Source organism: Ascaphus truei, chromosome 3 (genome assembly GCF_040206685.1).
Source record: "Ascaphus truei isolate aAscTru1 chromosome 3, aAscTru1.hap1, whole genome shotgun sequence".
NCBI lineage: Eukaryota > Metazoa > Chordata > Amphibia > Anura > Ascaphidae > Ascaphus > Ascaphus truei.
In genome coordinates, this window is record NC_134485.1 from 235,166,402 (window position 1) to 235,185,173 (window position 18,772).

The following is an 18,772-nucleotide window of genomic DNA, read 5'->3' on the forward strand; positions in this document are numbered from 1 at the left end:
GCATAATATTGGTGCAATGTGCTGTGGTTGTAACTGCTAGCTAGGCGCTAAAAAAATCACAATTGCAACTTGCCTGGTTTGCAGGAAATGCACCGTGTCATCCCTAAGTAGGGCTAGAAAAACCTCATCATTCTGAGAAACACATATAACCCATTACATCCCTCATTCTCAATATTGCCTTATTATAGGGATAGAGGTAGTAGCAGTTGCCCTATGAGAAACGCAAAGTATGCCCTCAGTACTGACTGTGCCAGGGATGTTATGTGTGATGTGGTTTTTTCTCAGAATGATGAGGCTTTTCTAGCCCTATTTAGGGATGGGCACAGTGCATTTCCTGCAAGCCAGGCACGTTGCAATTGTGATTACTTAGGTAGTTACAACCGCAGCACTTTAAACCCCTATTATTGGGGGGCTTATCTGTCTGCCTCAGTATCTGACTAACACGTATACAGTTAGTGCACTACAAGCACTTTTAAGCTCTAATGGGACAGAATTGTGTGTCCAGAGCTCATTTATATTTGCAGTTTGTCACATTTTCAATAACAGAGAAATGTTGCGCTTCATTTAATGGCTATCTAACCTTCCTGCCCACCAGGAAAGCTGCAATTAAAATCACTTTTGTGCCTAACTGGCAATTACAACTTCAGTAAATAGTAGGCTCACCTCCCCATCCACAGTATCTACACAGTCAGAGCAACATAGGCATTGTTTGTCAAGCTCTAATAGGGCATATTTTCTGTCCAGAACTCATTTATAATTGCAGTACGGTATGTTGCATTTTAATTAACAGAGAAACTTTGCTCTGTATTGAAGGGCTATACTGTATAACCTTAGCCCACAGAGATCCTCTAGTCAATATTATAGGTCCACACCTACTTTTGAAACATACTAAAGTTGTCACAATTTGCTCAGAGACATCCGTCCTTTTAACTTATGTTAAAATAAAATCGATGCTGCACCCAGTCAAGTGTTTATTTGTTGTTGTTCCCTAACTATTTTATTTGTGTTTAATTATTAATACAACTTGATATTTTACATTGGTCAAGGGATTCAGTTGTACTACATTTAGGGCCTTTTTAAAAAAAAATGTTTATCTAATTAAATGTTCCCCACTAGCAGTCTAAAACCACCACTATAGTTATTTATTTTTACTACATATATAGGGGTAGAGTCTCAAGTGTGTTAAATCTGGTCTATTAATGTGACATTACCAAATTAGTATACAACAAAGAACAAAAATGCCCAAAGCTACTTCCATTGTGACAAAAATACACAGTGCAATACCTATATATCTCTAGTATAAAGGGTCATTTAGTTTAACCCAAAGTTTGGCCAAAGCGTCTTAAGCCTGCTGCCACTTACAAGGCATGACCGAAGCAGGTCCTAACACTCACCTGGGTTAAAATTCTTATTTACTTGTATAATTACAGGAAGAATGATCACATTGGATCTGTCGTAAACCTGGCAATATGTCCTTGTGACACTTATATGTATATATATATATATATATATATATATATATATATATATATATGTGGTAATGGTTGGAGTTTCTCAGAGTTTGTTGGGAATCTGTGTGTTTTGTTAACTGTGTGCAGCTGGTCTCAGTTGCTTATGGGAGGGTAGTGGCTCCTCCCTCCCCCCCAAGGTTTAAGCTTGCCCCACCCCACTTTCCAAGTTGCAGGTCAGTTACATTTTGCCAGGTTACGACAGATCCAATGTGATCATTCTTCCTGTAATTATACAGGTAAATAAGAATTTTTACCCAGGTGAGTGTTAGGACCTGCTACGGTCATGCCTTGTACTGTAAGTGGCAGCAGGCTTTAGACGCTTTGGCCAAAGGGTTAAACTAAGTGACCCTTTTTACAAGAGATATATAGGTATTGCACTGTGTATTTTTGTCACGATGGAAGTAGCTTTGGGCATTTTTGTTCTTTGTTGTATACAGTACATTTAGCCACGCCCACTAGCACTCCTTGTGACACATATATGCATATATATATATATATATATGTTATGTGGTAATGGTTGGGGTTTCTCAGAGCTTGTTGGGAATCTGTGTATTACCAAATTAGGTAACGTCCGTTAGTTTTCCTCCATTTAACGGTATCCTCAAAGCTAATGAGATGCAAAAACAAGTCCATTAGCAAAACAACCATAGTTACGTTACCTGTATGAACTGGGATTATCGTAGCTCTGAGGTACGTTAAAAAATACAGTGCACATGTGCAGTGGGGAAAAGTATAACATGTGTTCCAATTAGTGCACACGCGTTATTGAAGCGTTGCCTAACATAATGTCAATGAGCATGTTGCAATTTAAAAGAAATACATGTTACAAACTGAGTTACTCAGACATATCAGCTAAACAGCTCAACTATTGACATGGCTGAGCAAGCATCCACCTCTTCTGCTGGGACTGCTCCAGTGTCTCATGCGGCCGAGGACTCGCAGCCTGAAGTTTACTGAGGTAGAGCTAGAAATCCTCATCAATGGAGTGGCGAAAAACCACTCCACACTATTAGGGGCTTTGCCCCAGCCACTGCACTAGCTGCCTCAGCTGCTCCAGATATCACTCCTGCTGCACACATGCACCACACTTCAAAACATTCTGGGCCATCAGAAGGCAATGCTGGTGAGGCAGTGATGCAGCTTATGCAATCTAACTGCTCAGCTTGGCCGGATTGAGGCAACATCATCGGGGATGGAGGAGAGCTCATACCGCAGGGAACAAGCAGACCGCCATCACCACCCATTCATGCGGGAGCACACTTGCGCTATGGCTAAATGGCATGGGGTGGATTGCGGTAGCCCTCAATGGCCTCACTTGGACTATGTAGCACGGGCTTGAGAGCATCAGAGCCCCATCTGTGCTCACAACACCTGGTGCCTCCCCCAACTCTGTGTTGATATCAGGGGTCTCTATGGTGGGGAAGAAAAAAAAAAGAGGAACAAATCCTCAATATCCAAAATAATTCTCTATCTTCTTATAGCTATACAGGAAGGTACACATCTCTTCACACTTACATGATGGAAGGTCCATTGAGGACCTGAAACATTGTTTTTTTATGCCTTTGGTTCATTTATAGCACGTCTTAAGTTTTCAACAACACTCGTATCAGCTTCACTACATTTATTTAGGTAACACCTGCTGCTCTAATTTTGGAACCTGCTGGAAAGTTCAGTTTAGTTCTACCCAACAAATACAAATCAAAAGTCATATGTGATATACCTCTAATATTCTTATCCTCTCATACCTGTGCTTGCTGCTTTTCCACTGTGGCATGCCATTTAGTAAAACATAGCATAAACAACAAAATAGGATTAATTTATGTAAACATTTTATCCACTGGGTACAAATAAGTCTTTATATATAACATCCGCTTGCAGTCTGATATGGACTCAAGCATCTTTCTTAAATATTAATTTACCTGAATGACAATTCCGTAAGGCCCTGGCATATATCAGATATTAGGTCAAATAAATATTAAACTGTCGATTTTCAAGGCAGGAATAAGATGTACTACATGGTCAGTGATTACATTTTCAACAGATGGTTCTAAATCCCAAACCGTATCAGGAGAGTTGAAGCAAAAAGCATGCACAATTTGTAGATATATAACAACACACAACCTGAAATAATAATTGGGATAGAAAATATCATTAGGCCCAACCCCAAAAAAACATTTTCCACGTGAAATCCATTTGAAAAAGCTATTAAGTCCTGTAGTTACTGTATTTTAAGTGTTGTGTGATAAGAGTAATCACCTTTCTTTTAAAATGCCATGAATTGCCACAGGAGCCCTTAACTAAAGTACTCATTTAAAACGTTTAGTTTTAATAGTGTGTTGCCTGTGGTTTGTTTTTTAAATACACACTACACATGTATGTTAAGGCTTGATTACAGCTTGGAGATGAAGGAGAGCAAAGGATGCACTGCAAACTTGATCACTGTATGAAAAAATACCGGGAAAACTCCAGAATAAAATCAAGGGTTATTTATTGATAAGTTCACTCATGGGTGTACACAGCAGCCGCACCAACGCGTTTCGTCCAATACAGGACTTTATCAAGGTGTATGATGATAAAGGTGGCCATTCAAATATATAGCCCATAGATTCGCACCAAAAAGCGTGCAGTGGCGCAACGCGCATGCGCAACGATGCCGCGTCGCTGAGTCAGGACGTGATCACTCGCCCCACCAGTCGGATCGGAGTGGAAGGCGCCATCATAAGTGCGCGCCCGAAACCACCCTGAAACACATGTTGCGCATGCGCAGCAGTGTCCCGGCGCACAGTCACGACAACACGGCCCATCCAATGACTGTTAGAAGGGCAGGGAACCATGGCAAAGCCAGGACCCAGATGCATCTCTAGGCGCATGCCCGTACTGTCAGTGCACGTCCATTAGCCGACATAATTAAAATAAAAAAATAGAAAATCTTTATTTAAACACAAAATGCTGCAAAATTACAAAAGGACAAAGGACAACATTAAAAAGAACAAATCTCTTGATAAATAAAGAACATATAATAAAGAAAACATACATATTGACAAGCACAGTCATAGTTATTCATAACACAATAGAATGTACATGATATGGGTCACACTAGATGTGACATCTTTGTATACCATGATACTGCATGAGCACGGGATGACAGCTGTTTGTTATTTTCTTTCACGCACAGACATATCACCAGCACAAACCACTTTTTTATTGGATTCTATTTATTTTCTTTTGACTCAAAACTTTTTCATGTTTGATGGGGTTCACTATCTCCAAACACGTGGAACAGCAATGGGAACATGCTTTGCCCCGTCCTATGCGAACCTTTTCATGGGCTGGTGGGAGACGTTCCACGTGTTTGGAGAAGCGAACAAATTTAGGGAGCACATTTTCTTTTACAAACGGTTTATAGACGACCTTATAATTATCTGGGATGGTGATGTCACTACACTTTTATTATTTATTGACACTTTAAATATTAATATATTCAACTTAAATTTCACTTTTTTGTATAATCATCATCACATTCACTATTTAGATCTTCACCAATACATTGATACCAACATGAATATCCAATCTGACATATTCCGTAAAACCAATTCCCGTAACACTTTTTTACGTGCAAACAGCTGTCATCCTCATGCTCTTATTAAAGGAATACCCAAGGGACAATTGATTCGTCTACGACGTAATTGTTCGGATGATAACGACTGTAATATTCAAGTCCAGGAGTTGTATCATAGGTTTGTACAAAGGGGGTATAATCCAATTGATCTGCACAAATCCATTCAGGAGGTCTCCACTATTGATAGAGTGGATTTATTTCAACGCTCAAAAAGGGACGTAATGATGAATAGCTCACCCTTATTCATAACATCTTTCAGTGCTCAGGCCGAACAGATAAAAAAGATCTTGACAAAACACTGGCCAATACTTTCCTTTGACCCCGTCTTGAAACCATATATAGCCTCGGGCCCAAATGTGGTATATAAAAAAGCTAAGACTTTAGCTAGTTCCCTATCCCCCAGTTTGTTCTCATCTAAGCCATCCAATGTCAGTACACTTCCTGATGGTTCTTTCCCATGTAATTTGTGCAAAGTTTGCACTAAGATGACGAAATCGAATACTTTTCTCTCTAGTCAGACGGGGAGGACAAATCATTTATTAATTGTAGATCCTCATATGTTGTCTACCTCATCACCTGTGGATGTGGTAGCCAATATGTGGGAAGAACCATCAGGAATTTAAAAGTCCGCATTATGGAACATTTGCGACTTATTTCCAAGGGAGATCTTAACCATCCTGTTCCTAAACATTTCACCCATTGTCCCCTAGGTGGCGTACATAACTTCAAATTTCAAGGTATAGAATTCATTTATCCTATGCTAAGAGGAGGCAATAGGGTCCAAAAATTGGACCAACGTGAGGCATTCTGGATCTTTACACTAAGGACCAGGATGCCTCATGGTTCAAACACTGAATGGGATCTTTCCCATTTTTTGTGAAATACTAAATATGTTGATTTGCTCATCATTAATGACCAGTATCACTCTATCTGTGATTTCCACATCTATTAGATTTAATTCTTTATAAAAATTATAATATTTAACTATATTTAAGTTTATATTATATTACAAGTCTGTTGCAATCCATTATACAATTTTGTATCCATCTTCAGCATTAGAAACCTATACAAGGTTATTAATTATTACTATAATATACCATTAAGAATTAGTGATGAAGTAATGAAGTAAAATCATATTATTTAAATTACATATTTTTATATATGTTATATATCAATATTCACATGATGTACACTGACTCATTAATTATCACCATTTTTTGAGTAGTTTACAGATGTACATTCTATTGTGTTATGAATAACTATGACTGTGCTTGTCAATATGTATGTTTTCTTTATTATATGTTCTTTATTTATCAAGAGATTTGTTCTTTTTAATGTTGTCCTTTGTCCTTTTGTAATTTTGCAGTATTTTGTGTTTAAATAAAGTTTTTCTATTTTTTTATTTTAATTATGTCGGCTAATGGACGTGCACTGACAGTACGGGCATGCGCCTAGAGATGTATCCGGGTCCTGGCTTTGCCGTGGTTCCCTGCCCTTCTAACAGTCATTGGATGGGCCGTGTTGTCGTGACTGCGCGCCGGGACACCGCTGCGCATGCGCAACATGCGTTTCAGGGTGGTTTCGGGCGCACACTTATGACGGCGCCTTCCACTCCGATCCGACTGGTGGGGCGAGTGATCACGTCCTCACTCAGTGACGCGGCATCGGCGCACATGCGCGTGGCGCCACTGCACGCTTTTTGGCGCGAATCTATGGGCTATATATTTGAGTGGCCACCTTTATCATCATACACCTTGATAAAGTCCTGTATTGGACGAAACGCGTTGGTGCGGCTGCTGTGTACACCCATGAGTGAACTTATCAATAAATAACCCTCGATTTTATTCTGGAGTTTGCCCGGTATTTTTTCATACAGTGATCCAGTTTGCAGTGCATCCTTTGCTCTCCTTCATCTCTATGGTACTACTTCACCAGGAGTGCACGCTGAGGAACCTTCATTTGGCTTTGGCATCGTGGATTACAGCTCATCCCCAGGACAGGTAATGGGCATCAAAGCCCATATTTTATTACCTGTTATTTCTATGGGGCCTTTATGGGATGTGCAATACTGACCATATATGCGGTAGTCATGCAGACTGACCGCTAGGTCTTTATTCTTGCCTCCCTGTTTATGATCAAGCTATTTATATCAGCCTAAGGATTTATACAGTGTTCCTTTTCTGAACTTATGTGCTTATATTGGAAGACATTTGTATGCACACACAGTATATGAGCATCGCTCTATCCACCCTTTTTTTGATTACAGCTTGATTTACTTACAATGGGAATTAGGTAGAACACCTCCATGACTGTATTCTCCTGAAAACTGTTGTTTTTTTATACGTTTGCAAAGACTATCAGTCAACAGTCAACATTACATGATCATTGATAACAAGAACAAAATACTGAGCTGTCCCCTTTTAAAAACTAGAAATGGAGAGAAAAGGTATGTGTATATCTTTGCACTTTAATAAGTAATATAATATTGCCCCCTGCATAAAAATCTCCTGTATTTAAAAAAGCCTAACAACCATTTGCATATAAGGCCACCTGGTAATTTCTGTTTTGTTTCGGGCCCGGTTGGAATGAATATTCATAATGGCTGCTTCCCGTATTCAGGAAGGTTTTTAACTCAAGTTGGGGCTGATGGATATTGGAAGAGGAGGAGGCAAACAATGCAATAAAAGAAAGAAAATGTTACATATGTCTGTTGTATGTACTTCATGGAGCTCCATTGCTATTTCTACATCTAAATTATTTATTTTTATTTATTTATAATATGTTTTACCAGGAAGTAATACATTGAGAGTTACCTATTGTTTTCAAGTATGTCCTGGGCACAGAGTTACAACAAATAATACATGTTTACAAATACAGTTACATAAATGAACAGGGTATACATTATATACAATACATTGCATGCACAGTTAGAGAAGATGTATATTATAGGCTTATGTAACAGTTAAAGACCAGATTAAAATGTGAGACAGCCTTAGATTTGAAAGAACTTAAACTGGTGGTGGATGTGAGAGTCTCTGGTAGATTGTTCCAGTTTTGTGGTGCATGGTAAGAGAAGGAGGAACGCCGGATACTTTGTTGAGCTAAATACTCCTTCTGTTGCTTTCTGTTGATAATGGCACTAAAAAACTTAAACTGGAGCAAATATCCTAACATTACACTGACAGTAAGGAATATACAAATATCTCCCATCAAGTCAGCGCATTTATGAAAAAGGTAAGAATGACAGTATCTAACATCAGTGGAACATAGCACGTTACAGTAGCATACAGTATGTTGACCTAGACTTTGTTTTCTTCTTTGCATGACTGGAAAGCAAGTGACATACTGAACAGGGACCTTGGCTTACCTGCTTAACAGCATAAAGAAGTTTTCCATAGCAGTATACCATGACTAGCACAGGCAAGACCAAGCAGAAGATGAAAAGGCAGATAATATAAGAAACAGACTCAATTGATTCTGAGGTCCAGCGTACTGAACAGCTTGTTCCTGCCCCCTCCACTCCATAACTGCTCCATCCAAGGAGAGGTGGGGTGGTCCATAGCAGGGAATACATCCAGGAACTGGCCACAGCAAGCAATGCTTTCTTAAAGTCCGGAGCACGCTTGTACATGGTTAGGGTAGCGTAACGTTCATAGGAGAGGATAGCCAGTGATATTAATGACACAATGCCTGCAACAAAACAAGTATCATTTTAACACCTGGACAATATTTGCATATTAGCAGGAGAACTATGAATATGCATTTTGCTTTAATTCATTTCAATTAGCAAAGACCTACTCAAAAGTAGAAAAATCTTAATCCAATAATATAAAAGTGTATAGCGTTTTAGACAATATAATTTTGCAATGGTTTGTTACATGAAAAAATCAATTTGACTGAAAATGCAGTAAAAGTAGGTTTGTCTGCGGGCCCAAGGCCTCCTGTTGTTGAGGTATAAAACTGTGATGTACCAGCTTAGTAAAAACAGACATTTCAGGTGTAAGAGTCAACCACATTTTCTTTAAAAAAAGATAATAGTGGTGATATTATATATATAGAATTTACATATTACCCCAATGATCCAAAACCAAAACGCAATTTTTTTTAGAGGCAAAATCAAAGCCAATGCTCCGGGGCCAGTGAGCATCTTTAATGTTTCATATCGTTTCAGGTGAGATGAGAAGGATGCTACAACAATTCTAAAATTGCATTAATTAGGGCTTGTTGTGTAGTATAGTACATCAATATATCAATACTTCTTTAAGCAGCAGTCCCCATTTGATCTCCCTTTTTTCTTTTCTTTCTTTTTTTTTTTTAACCTGACATGGATAGAGCTTGATGTTTGAATTTGTATTGTGCTACAAAATGACAAATATGGCAACGGGGTCACCAATAGTAAGTCACAACGTCATGTATGGCCTAATTGATGGAGTCTGATCCCACAGCCATATCATGTCCACCGGGTATGCATTCTTATCTATGACACTAGTTACATCTTGAGAATGTCATGGTCCTCAGAGGTTGGTGGACTGTGGATCAGCTCAGGGTGACCTCCTGGTTCAGGTAGTATAGAAATCTGTGAGTTCCAACAGTGAGTTGACATATGCCTCATATCCCTGACAATCCCCAGGTGGAGGCACTGAAGAGTAAGATAAATGAAATTATACACAGTGTAATAAGAGATGAAGCTCTTAAGAGAACTTAAACCCTTTAGTTCCCCATGACATAGCTACAATCATGTGATCACATGATTTAAATGTGAAGCACTGTGGCATTGGGGTGCTGTGGCACCACTGGCACTCAAAGGGTTAAAGGCTGAAGAACACTTGACCTTTTGGACAAAAAAGTCAGGACCTTCCAGATATAAAAAGATATGACACACGTTGAGTTTCCCATACTAGTCCAGAGGACAAAACAATATAATGAAAGTACAATAAATCTCTGGCATTTAACAAGTTGTAACTAATGTTATGAGTCTCCAGGCCTGCAGTCACTGTATGCAAACGTGAGCATATTTCACAGATAGATTATGATAAATCGTGAATATAAGTTTTTATGAAGGTAAGTAACAATGACCAGGGGAACTGGAGACGGTCTGTCTCAGTGCTTTTGCAATCTTTCTGATGAAACATATGACTGATGAAAATATTTGAACCATTGTGATGCCATACATCAATTCCGCATATTAACGGCACCACGGTAGCGCCAATAAATTCCTCAATTTTTATCAACTACCCAGGCTGGTGTAAGCCGTATCTTGCCTCCGTATATAATGCCAATAGATTGGCCATTCTACACATAGGCAAGATATGATAAGTCAGCATGGAATAGGTGATAAAATAATAACTACAACACATTACAGTACATATTAACCCCTTGGTAAAGCCAAGCGGGTTTCCATGACTAACTGAACACATAGGGCTACCAAGGGGTTAATAATATTGAATTACACTACCGCAATGACTTGTAAAGTATTTCTATACAATTGCTTACAAGAAATCTTAAATCAAGAAGACTCAAACAACAGAGGATCAAGGGCAACGTTTCAAGCTGAGAATCCTATGTCGCAGGCCACAAATGGCTTTGTATTACAAGTAGAAGCAGAGTGAATGTGATGCTCTCAATTGATACCAGTCCTTGTAGGACATCCAGTATTATAAAGGTCCACACAGGGTTAACCTTGGCCACGTTGGAGTGCCCCCAATAGAATTGATTAGCATCTGGTGGGACAATTGTGGAGTCAGCCAGACCCTCACTGCATAACAATGTCAGCAACCCAAACCAGTATATGAAAATAAGTGGTCAATGACCATGGTACGCAGGACAAATGAAAAGCACTATGGCTCTGTACCTGTACTACCAGGGGGGCACTCGTGTCGTCGGCGGCGTGCAATCCATCTTGTGATGATCCAAGGATTTAGAGAGCGTTGATGGCGCACTGCCAGAGAGTCCTGAGAAGATGAATCAGGAACAAAAAACAGCCAGGCCACTCCAAGGATGAAAAAATGATGTGAAGTTTATTGCATGCTGATAAACACACTAATGGTGGACAGGAAAACGCACCTACGCGTTTCGTACTAAGTACACTTAGTACGAAACGCGTAGGTGCGTTTTCCTGTCCACCATTAGTGTGTTTATCAGCATGCAATAAACTTCACATCATTTTTTCATCCTTGGAGTGGCCTGGCTGTTTTTTGTTCCTGATTCATCTTCTCAGGACTCTCTGGCAGTGCGCCATCAACGCTCTCTAAATCCTTGTATTACAAGTAGGCCATTGGGCCATGGATTCTTTTGTTATTGGTTTTGTTCATTGTTTATGCCATCAGGTTTCAGATAATTTTTTATGTCTTTGGTTTTTGGGGTTTTGTGTAGGCTATCAGGCTTTGGATTAGGGTTGCAGGAGTAGCTCGGTGAGTAAAGGCAACAAATGAAAACAATTACACCGAGTTTTGATTCTGGTATCTGGTTCAGGTGCGAGAGTCCACCAGCTCTGGCAGCCAATAGAAGAGCCGTAACTTCATAAGGAGATGACATAGTGGCTTTCTATTGGTGACCCCAATGGCCATTGCAATGCAGTATTTGTAGATTTCTTATGTGAAAACTGGCACAAAAAACTATAAATCGCTCCAAAACTATGTGCCTGACGCCAGGGAACCACCAATGAGTAATCATCTACGAAATGCAACTTTTTTTTAAAATGTTCCTCCCCCCCACGATGTATGCCCTTTTAAATTAGTTTTAATGTATTAAGCCTACATTGAAGTTGTGTAGTATTAAATAATACGAACTGCATTTTTTTCTCTGCCCTTTTAAATATTTTTATGTATCCATGGATTGCTATAGCAATGATTTAGAAAGGCACACCACATCCTCATTTAAAATAGACGACCACAGTGTGAACTTGGGGGAAACATGAAATTTGTCTATCGATCAATTCTCCCGTGATCAATCGGCAGCTTAGGTATTGTATTGTATTGTATGTCTTTATTTATATAGCGCCAAAAGTGTACTCAGCGCTTCACAAAGAATACAGTACAGGGAATTATAATTATACAATAAGTGCAGCAAAATCAGACAATCGGAAAGGACATCCCTGCCCCGAAGAGCTTACAATCTAAGAGGTTTAATGGGAAACTTATAGAGACAGCAGGTGAGGGAGTAAGATGGCAGTGCTTGGTCACAATGAGTGGTAGGAGTGACTGAGTGTGGGACAATAGCCATGAGTGCAGGCTATTGGGATGCTTGATGTGTGGGGTACAATTTAAGGAAGGTCAGTGTTAAATGAAAAGGTTAACACCATTTACAGGGGAAGAGGTGGCAGGGAGGCATGAGTGAGATCAGGTGTGTATGTCTGACTTCAGGCTTAGGGGAGATCCCCAGCAGCAGGAAGGAGTAGATAGAGGGTATGAATAGAGGATTTGTGTGGGTGATTTTTATTGACGGGTAAAGAAGCTGTTGGGAGAGAGGTGTATAAATAATGGTGCAGTGAGGAGTGGGGAAGTTGGAGAGAACAGAGACGTTCACAAAGGAGTAGGGAAACAGTAAACAGATAAAGCAATAGGGAGGGCATAGTGAAATGCAGGAGGAGAGGGTTCCAAGGTACTGGAGGATAAAAGTGTACAAATAAATCACATAAGTTAAAAGTTAATGTCTCACAGTGGCTAATTTGTAATGCAGGGTCCAGATCTTCCTCCAATCTTCACCTACAAATTCAACTCCAAAATTAACTCTTGTAGACACTTTTGATGTTACACAGCCTTATGGCTCACAGCCATAAGTGACTTAAGTACTCTATTCACATGCATTTGACTAACACTTAAGGGAGGGGTTTGTCTAATCAACTCAGACATACAAAATAGTTAATTAGATTATCATTTGTCAATTGATAGGAGTCAGCTCACAAACATACCCCAAAAGCCAATTAAATCTTCATTTCTCTGGTTGGTAGAATGCAGCTCAATGACACATACCCCAAAAGCCAATTAAATCTTAATTTAGGCAATTACATTTCCTAAAAACCAATCAACTGCTACATCTATTAAAAAAAAAATAAGAAATGTGCATACTGTATTGCCCCTTTAAGTTACTAATTCTTTATCCACAATGTACTCATTACAATGACACTATTAGGGGTGATTTCATTCACCCTACCGAAGCTGGAAAACATGTATATGTAGGTATAAGGCTACATGCCATTTTGATGATATTGAATCACTCTGTCTAAATCTTGAAGATTAGCCTGTGATATTGAAAAATAGGCATTCTCACAAAGAAAAACTATTCTTGGAAAGGGATTACAACGTAAACTAGGTCAGATATTATATTATTGAGGTGAAACAATGTGGAAGAAGAGAAGATTGTGGCGAACAACCTAAAGAAGTAGAGCCTAGGTTTATATATGTATTGTGGCAAACTGCTCACTTTATGTAGCGCTGCCGCTTGCCCAGGCTCTTCCTGACACAGTCTTCTAGGGCAGCGGTGCGTAAACTGGGGGGCGCAAGATTATTTAGGGAGGGGCGCGGGCAGTGTGCGGGGAAACCTGGGGGCGGGCAAAGCTGTGCACGGGCGGCCATAAGCTATGTGCTGAGGCTGCTTCTCTTCTCTGTCTTGCAGAGGGGGCGGGGCCTTGATGTCGGGGCGGGGCTTTCCTTCCCTGCAAACAGACATCCCCTCCTCCTGTGTTACCCGTCCCAGTTTTCAGCAGCATGGGGGATAGGAGCAGGCTTACAGTAATACTTCCTCCCCCAGGTGAAAGTGTGTGACTTATGATTGTGTGTTGTGTCTGTCTGTCTGTCTATCTGTGTTGTGTGTATTGTGATTGAGTGTGTGTGTGTTGTGCCTGTGTTTGTTGTGATTTAGTGTGTGTTGTGATTGAGTGTGTGTATGTGTGGGTGTTTTGTCTGTGTTAGTTGTGATTGAGTGTGTGTGTGTGTGTGTGGTTTGCCTGTGTTGTTTGTGATTGAGTGTGTGTTGTGAGTGTGTGTGTTGTGTCTGTGTTGGTTGTGATTGATTGTATGTTGTGTGTGTGTATGTGTTGTGATTGAGTGTGTGTGTTGTGTCTGGATTGGTTGCTTGAGTGTGTGTGTGTGTTGAGTGAGTGTGTGCGTTGGTTGTGATTGATTGTGTGGTGTGTGTGGATTGTGTGTGTGTTGTGTCTGTTGGTTGTGATTGAGTGTGTGTTGTGATTGTGTATGTGTGCTGTGTCTGTGTTGTGATTGTGTGTATTTGTGTTGTGATTAAATGCAGCGTTGAGCAAACTGGGGGGTGTACGGTCTCCAAAGCTTGGTGCTTCAAGAGACAAACAAAATTGACTTTGAAGCGCGCTCAGCAACAGTCAATGCACACACACACAGCCACACATACAGCCACACAAACACCCACAAAAATAGCCCCGATCCATGCCCCACCGCTCGTGCTTGAAAAATTATGCAGGACACCCTGTGCTCATGCTTGGAGAGTTGGTGATGTCACCGCTCTCAGCGGCAGCGTGGACGCAGCTTAATTTTGCAAGCGCGAGCTGTTGAAAAAAGTATTTAGACATATTTGTATTTACATTGTATACTGTTTAATAAAGGTTTTTTCATGTGATTTTGATTACATCAGGCAGGGGGGGCCCGAGAAATTTCATGGATGAAAAGGGGGTTCAGCATAAAAAGTTTGCTCATCCCTGTTCTAGGGTATGGTTTGTATAAAAGGGGGACAAACATGTGTATACACACAAGGGGCACTCCAGTCCTCAACCTTTAGTGGTTAATTCTTCCATTAGTGACACTACACATTTTTAAACACTGTCACTTTAAGAACAAAATAAATCATAAAAGGAAACCTCTACTCCTGTTAGGCGTCTAACTCACATGCATATCCCTATCTGCAGTGTTCGACAAACCTATACATTTGCACGCCCCGGGCGAGTGGATTTAACATCGTGGCGAGTTCCTATTGGCCCAAGCAGCACACGTTTGGTACTAGGTGGTGAGTAGATTTTTTTTGTTCGGCGAGTAGCTTTTTGGTGATTTGTCGACCACTACCTATCTGCAATATTGGCTGGGTAGGCCTGTTACCAACTTTAAATAACACACAGGTATAATAACATTGAGCAGGTGTAAGGTCAGGGGTTGAAAGGTAAATGTGTGTGTCAGCAGCATAGATGTGGTGTTTGAACCCTAGAAATGTGATAAGGTCACCTAGAGAGAGTGTGTAAAGAGAACAGAGAAGAGGTTCCAGGACAGAGCACTGGGGTACACCCACATAAAGATTGACAGAGGAGCTGTTAGCAAAACAGACACTGAAAATACGATGGGAGAGGTAAGAGGAAACACCAGATAGAGTTCTGTTACGGATACCAAAAATATGGAGAATGTGAAAGAGAATAGGGTGGTCCACAGTATCCAATGCTGCAGAGAGGTCGAGTAATATGAGTAAAGTGGAATGACCTTTGTCTTTTTCAGCACGGAAGTCATTAGTTATTTTGGTGAGGGCTGTTTGAGTGGAGAGAGCAGTGCAGAAGCCGTATTGTAGAGCATCTTGGAGAGAGCAGGTGGTGATAAAATGGATAAAGCAAGAGAACACAAGGCATTCAAGGAGTTTAGAGGCAAAAGGCAGGCGGGAGACAGGGCGATAGAGAGACAAGTAGTAAGGGTATTACTGTTGCGTGCTTGAAGGAGACGGGAAAGGCACCAGATTAGAGGGAGGAGTTAAAAATATGTGTTTGTTTGAGGATTATAGTAGGAGCAAGAGGTTTAAGGAGATGTAAGGGAGTGTGGTTAAGAGGGCAGGTGGTAGAGGGGGAAGAGTAGATCAGCAGCGACCAGTCTTCCTCTGTGACAGTGGGAAAATAGATGAGGAAGATAGCAGGAGAGTAATGAAGAGGTGTAGAATGGGACGAGGATATAGAGGGGATGCCTTGAAAAAATGGAATCCACGTTTGCCTTGAAATAGTCAGCAAAGTCGTAAAGTGGAAGAAAGACAAGTAACAGACGGTAGAGAATCAAACACAGAGAAGAGTCTGCGTGGGTTAGACTTATGGGTGTTGATTAGTGATGAAAAGTATTGTATTGTATTGTATGTCTTTATTTATAGAGCGCCATTAATGTCGATAATGCTTCACAGTAGTAATACACGGGGTAATCAAATAAATAACAGATAATATAAATAACCGGTCATGGGAATAAGTGCTTCAGACATAAAAGTAACATTAAGGAAGAGGAGTCCCTGCTCCGAGGAGCTTACAATCTAATTGGTAGGTAGGGAGAACATACAGAGACAGTAAGAGGGTGTTCTGGTAAGTGCGTCTGCATCTGCAGGTAGGTTTATTTAGCTGGGAGAGGGCAGAGTTGAAATAGGATAGTATAAATTTGTAGGGAAGGAAGTCAGTGATCGTATCAGATTTTGATACAGTACAAAAAAATAACTTCTTTAATATGAAAATGAATTTGCTGTGCTTTGATTATGTAGGCTTTAGAATTGGGTAAAGAACATGAATGGCCTAACCATTTGTTCAGTTTATCTCTTTGATGATAACAGATCATTTACTTTGGGAAGTATATTATATCAATTTACTTAAGTTTTAAAAGTGTTTTAAAAAAATCCTAAACTTAGATTGGATTTTGAATTTTATGTAGCAGCTAGCTTTGCTTTATATAATGGGATTTAACACAACAATGCTTTCACTTTGGTGCAGAAAAGCATTGTTTGCTAGAATGAGGTGTGTAATCATCTTATTAATATGTGAACCAATCACACTGGGAAACATGGAAGCTTAGTGTTATTTTTATGATGTATTGTATTTTGGATGCTAAACTCCTCTCCTTTGCTTAAAAACCATACAAGTTTATAGCATCTCTGCATCAGACTGAATTACATATTGGGGAGGGGATTGGTAACCGTGGTCACAGCACTCCACACAACCAACGCTTGAAAAAGTAAAAAACTTTATTTAAATGCTACTGTGAGCATACAAGCACCACTCTGACGCGTTTCGTCTATAGAAAGACTTTTTCAAAGTTATTATTTTAGTGGTGTCAGCTCCAAAATATATTGGAAGATTGCAGATTCTGTACCTTTCTGTGGTTTGGAGACTCGGTACTCCAAGGGTTAATACCCATATGTTCCTGTTGAATTACATATTGCACAGGTATGTTATAGCTTACATTACAGATACAATACAAAAATACTCAATGCTATATCCAATATGACAAAAATATAGTGAGTAAAGACACTGACTGGCACTGAGTTTGAAGCAGGGGAACCTGCTACAGGCATACCCCGCATTAACGTACACAATGGGACCGGAGCATGTACTGTATGTAAAGCGAAAATGTACTTAAAGTGAAGCACTCCCTTTTTTCACTTATCGATGCATGTACTGTACTGCAATCATCCTATACGTGCATAACTGATGTAAATAACGCATTTGTAACAGGCTCTATAGTCTCCCCGCTTGCGCATAGCTTCGGTACAGGTAGGGAGCCGGTATTGCTGTTCAGGACGTGCTGACAGGCGCATGCGCGAGATGCCGTTTGCCTATTGGGCGATATGTCCTTACTCACGAGTGTACTTTAAGTGAGTGTCCTTAAAGCGGGGTATAGGGTTAGAGCTTGCAGGTATTGTGTGTATTACATTACAGATGTACTGTAGCAAGATTTTCAGTATAATAAAATAATAATAGTTTGTTCTTGTATAGCACTGCTAGTTTTACGCAGCGCTTTACAGAGATATTTTGCAGAAACAGTCCCTGCCCGTGGAGCTTACAATCTATGTTTTTTGGTGCCTGGGGCACAGGGAGATAAAGTGACTTGCCAAAGGTCACAGGTAGTGTTAGGACCTGCTAGTGGTCATGCCTTGATGTGGCTAGCAGGCTTATAACGCTTTGGCCAAAGGGTTTAACTAAATGACCCTTTTTCAAGAGAATGTATAGGTATTTCACTCTGTATTTTTGTCATATTGGATGTAGCATAGAGCTTTTTTGTCTTTTATTGACGCATCATCATGGCAACGCGATGTCACATGACATTGTGATGACAGAAGATGCCGGAAAACAGGTAATAAGGGGGGGGGATAGCAGGCAGGGGGGCGCAGACTGAAAAGTTTGCACATCACTGTCCTAGAGCATTATCCAGCTTGTACAGCTAAGCCTGGTACACTTATGGTTTACCCCCGCTGCAGCTTAGTTATGTAGCATAGGAAATGGTGCTGCAAGGGGCATATAACTTAGTACATGGTAGACAGACAGAACCCCTATATATAGCACTCTGATCCAGTGTGAAATGGTGATATTCTTAAAATAACTTTATTAAATGACAATATCGTTAAAATATTGGGGTTTAAAACAATGATTAAATAATACCAAGTGATTCTTACTCTATGGATAAGTGTATCCAGATGAGTGTGCAGTGGTATATAAATGTCCAGTGTTAGGAAAATTCACTGGCCCTAGCAGTCCTCTATAGAGTGGGTTAACTAGGGTTCTTGATGAAAGTAACGGCAGTTTGAGCCACAGATGTAGTACCCCTGTAATTCAATACTAGTAGGTGCACTCGTGAGTGGGACCTGTACTATGCTGTATGTGTACTGCAGCTAATAGTACATTATAGATTCGTTATAACAGATCTAGGTCTATGTGCACCTAGTGTGTTGTTAATCG

General features: G+C 40.2%; 1 protein-coding gene across 2 annotated transcripts in view; it reads right to left on the bottom strand.

Moving 5' to 3' along the window:
- LOC142489483 (opsin-3-like) overlaps positions 1-18,772 on the bottom strand; it is a 150,364-nt gene that overhangs the window by 77,173 nt on the left and 54,419 nt on the right. For both annotated transcript variants that reach the window (XM_075590359.1, XM_075590360.1), the window contains exon 3: positions 8,498-8,820. In XM_075590359.1, the coding sequence (XP_075446474.1) occupies positions 8,498-8,820 (323 nt within the window). The remainder of the gene's footprint in view (positions 1-8,497; positions 8,821-18,772) is intronic.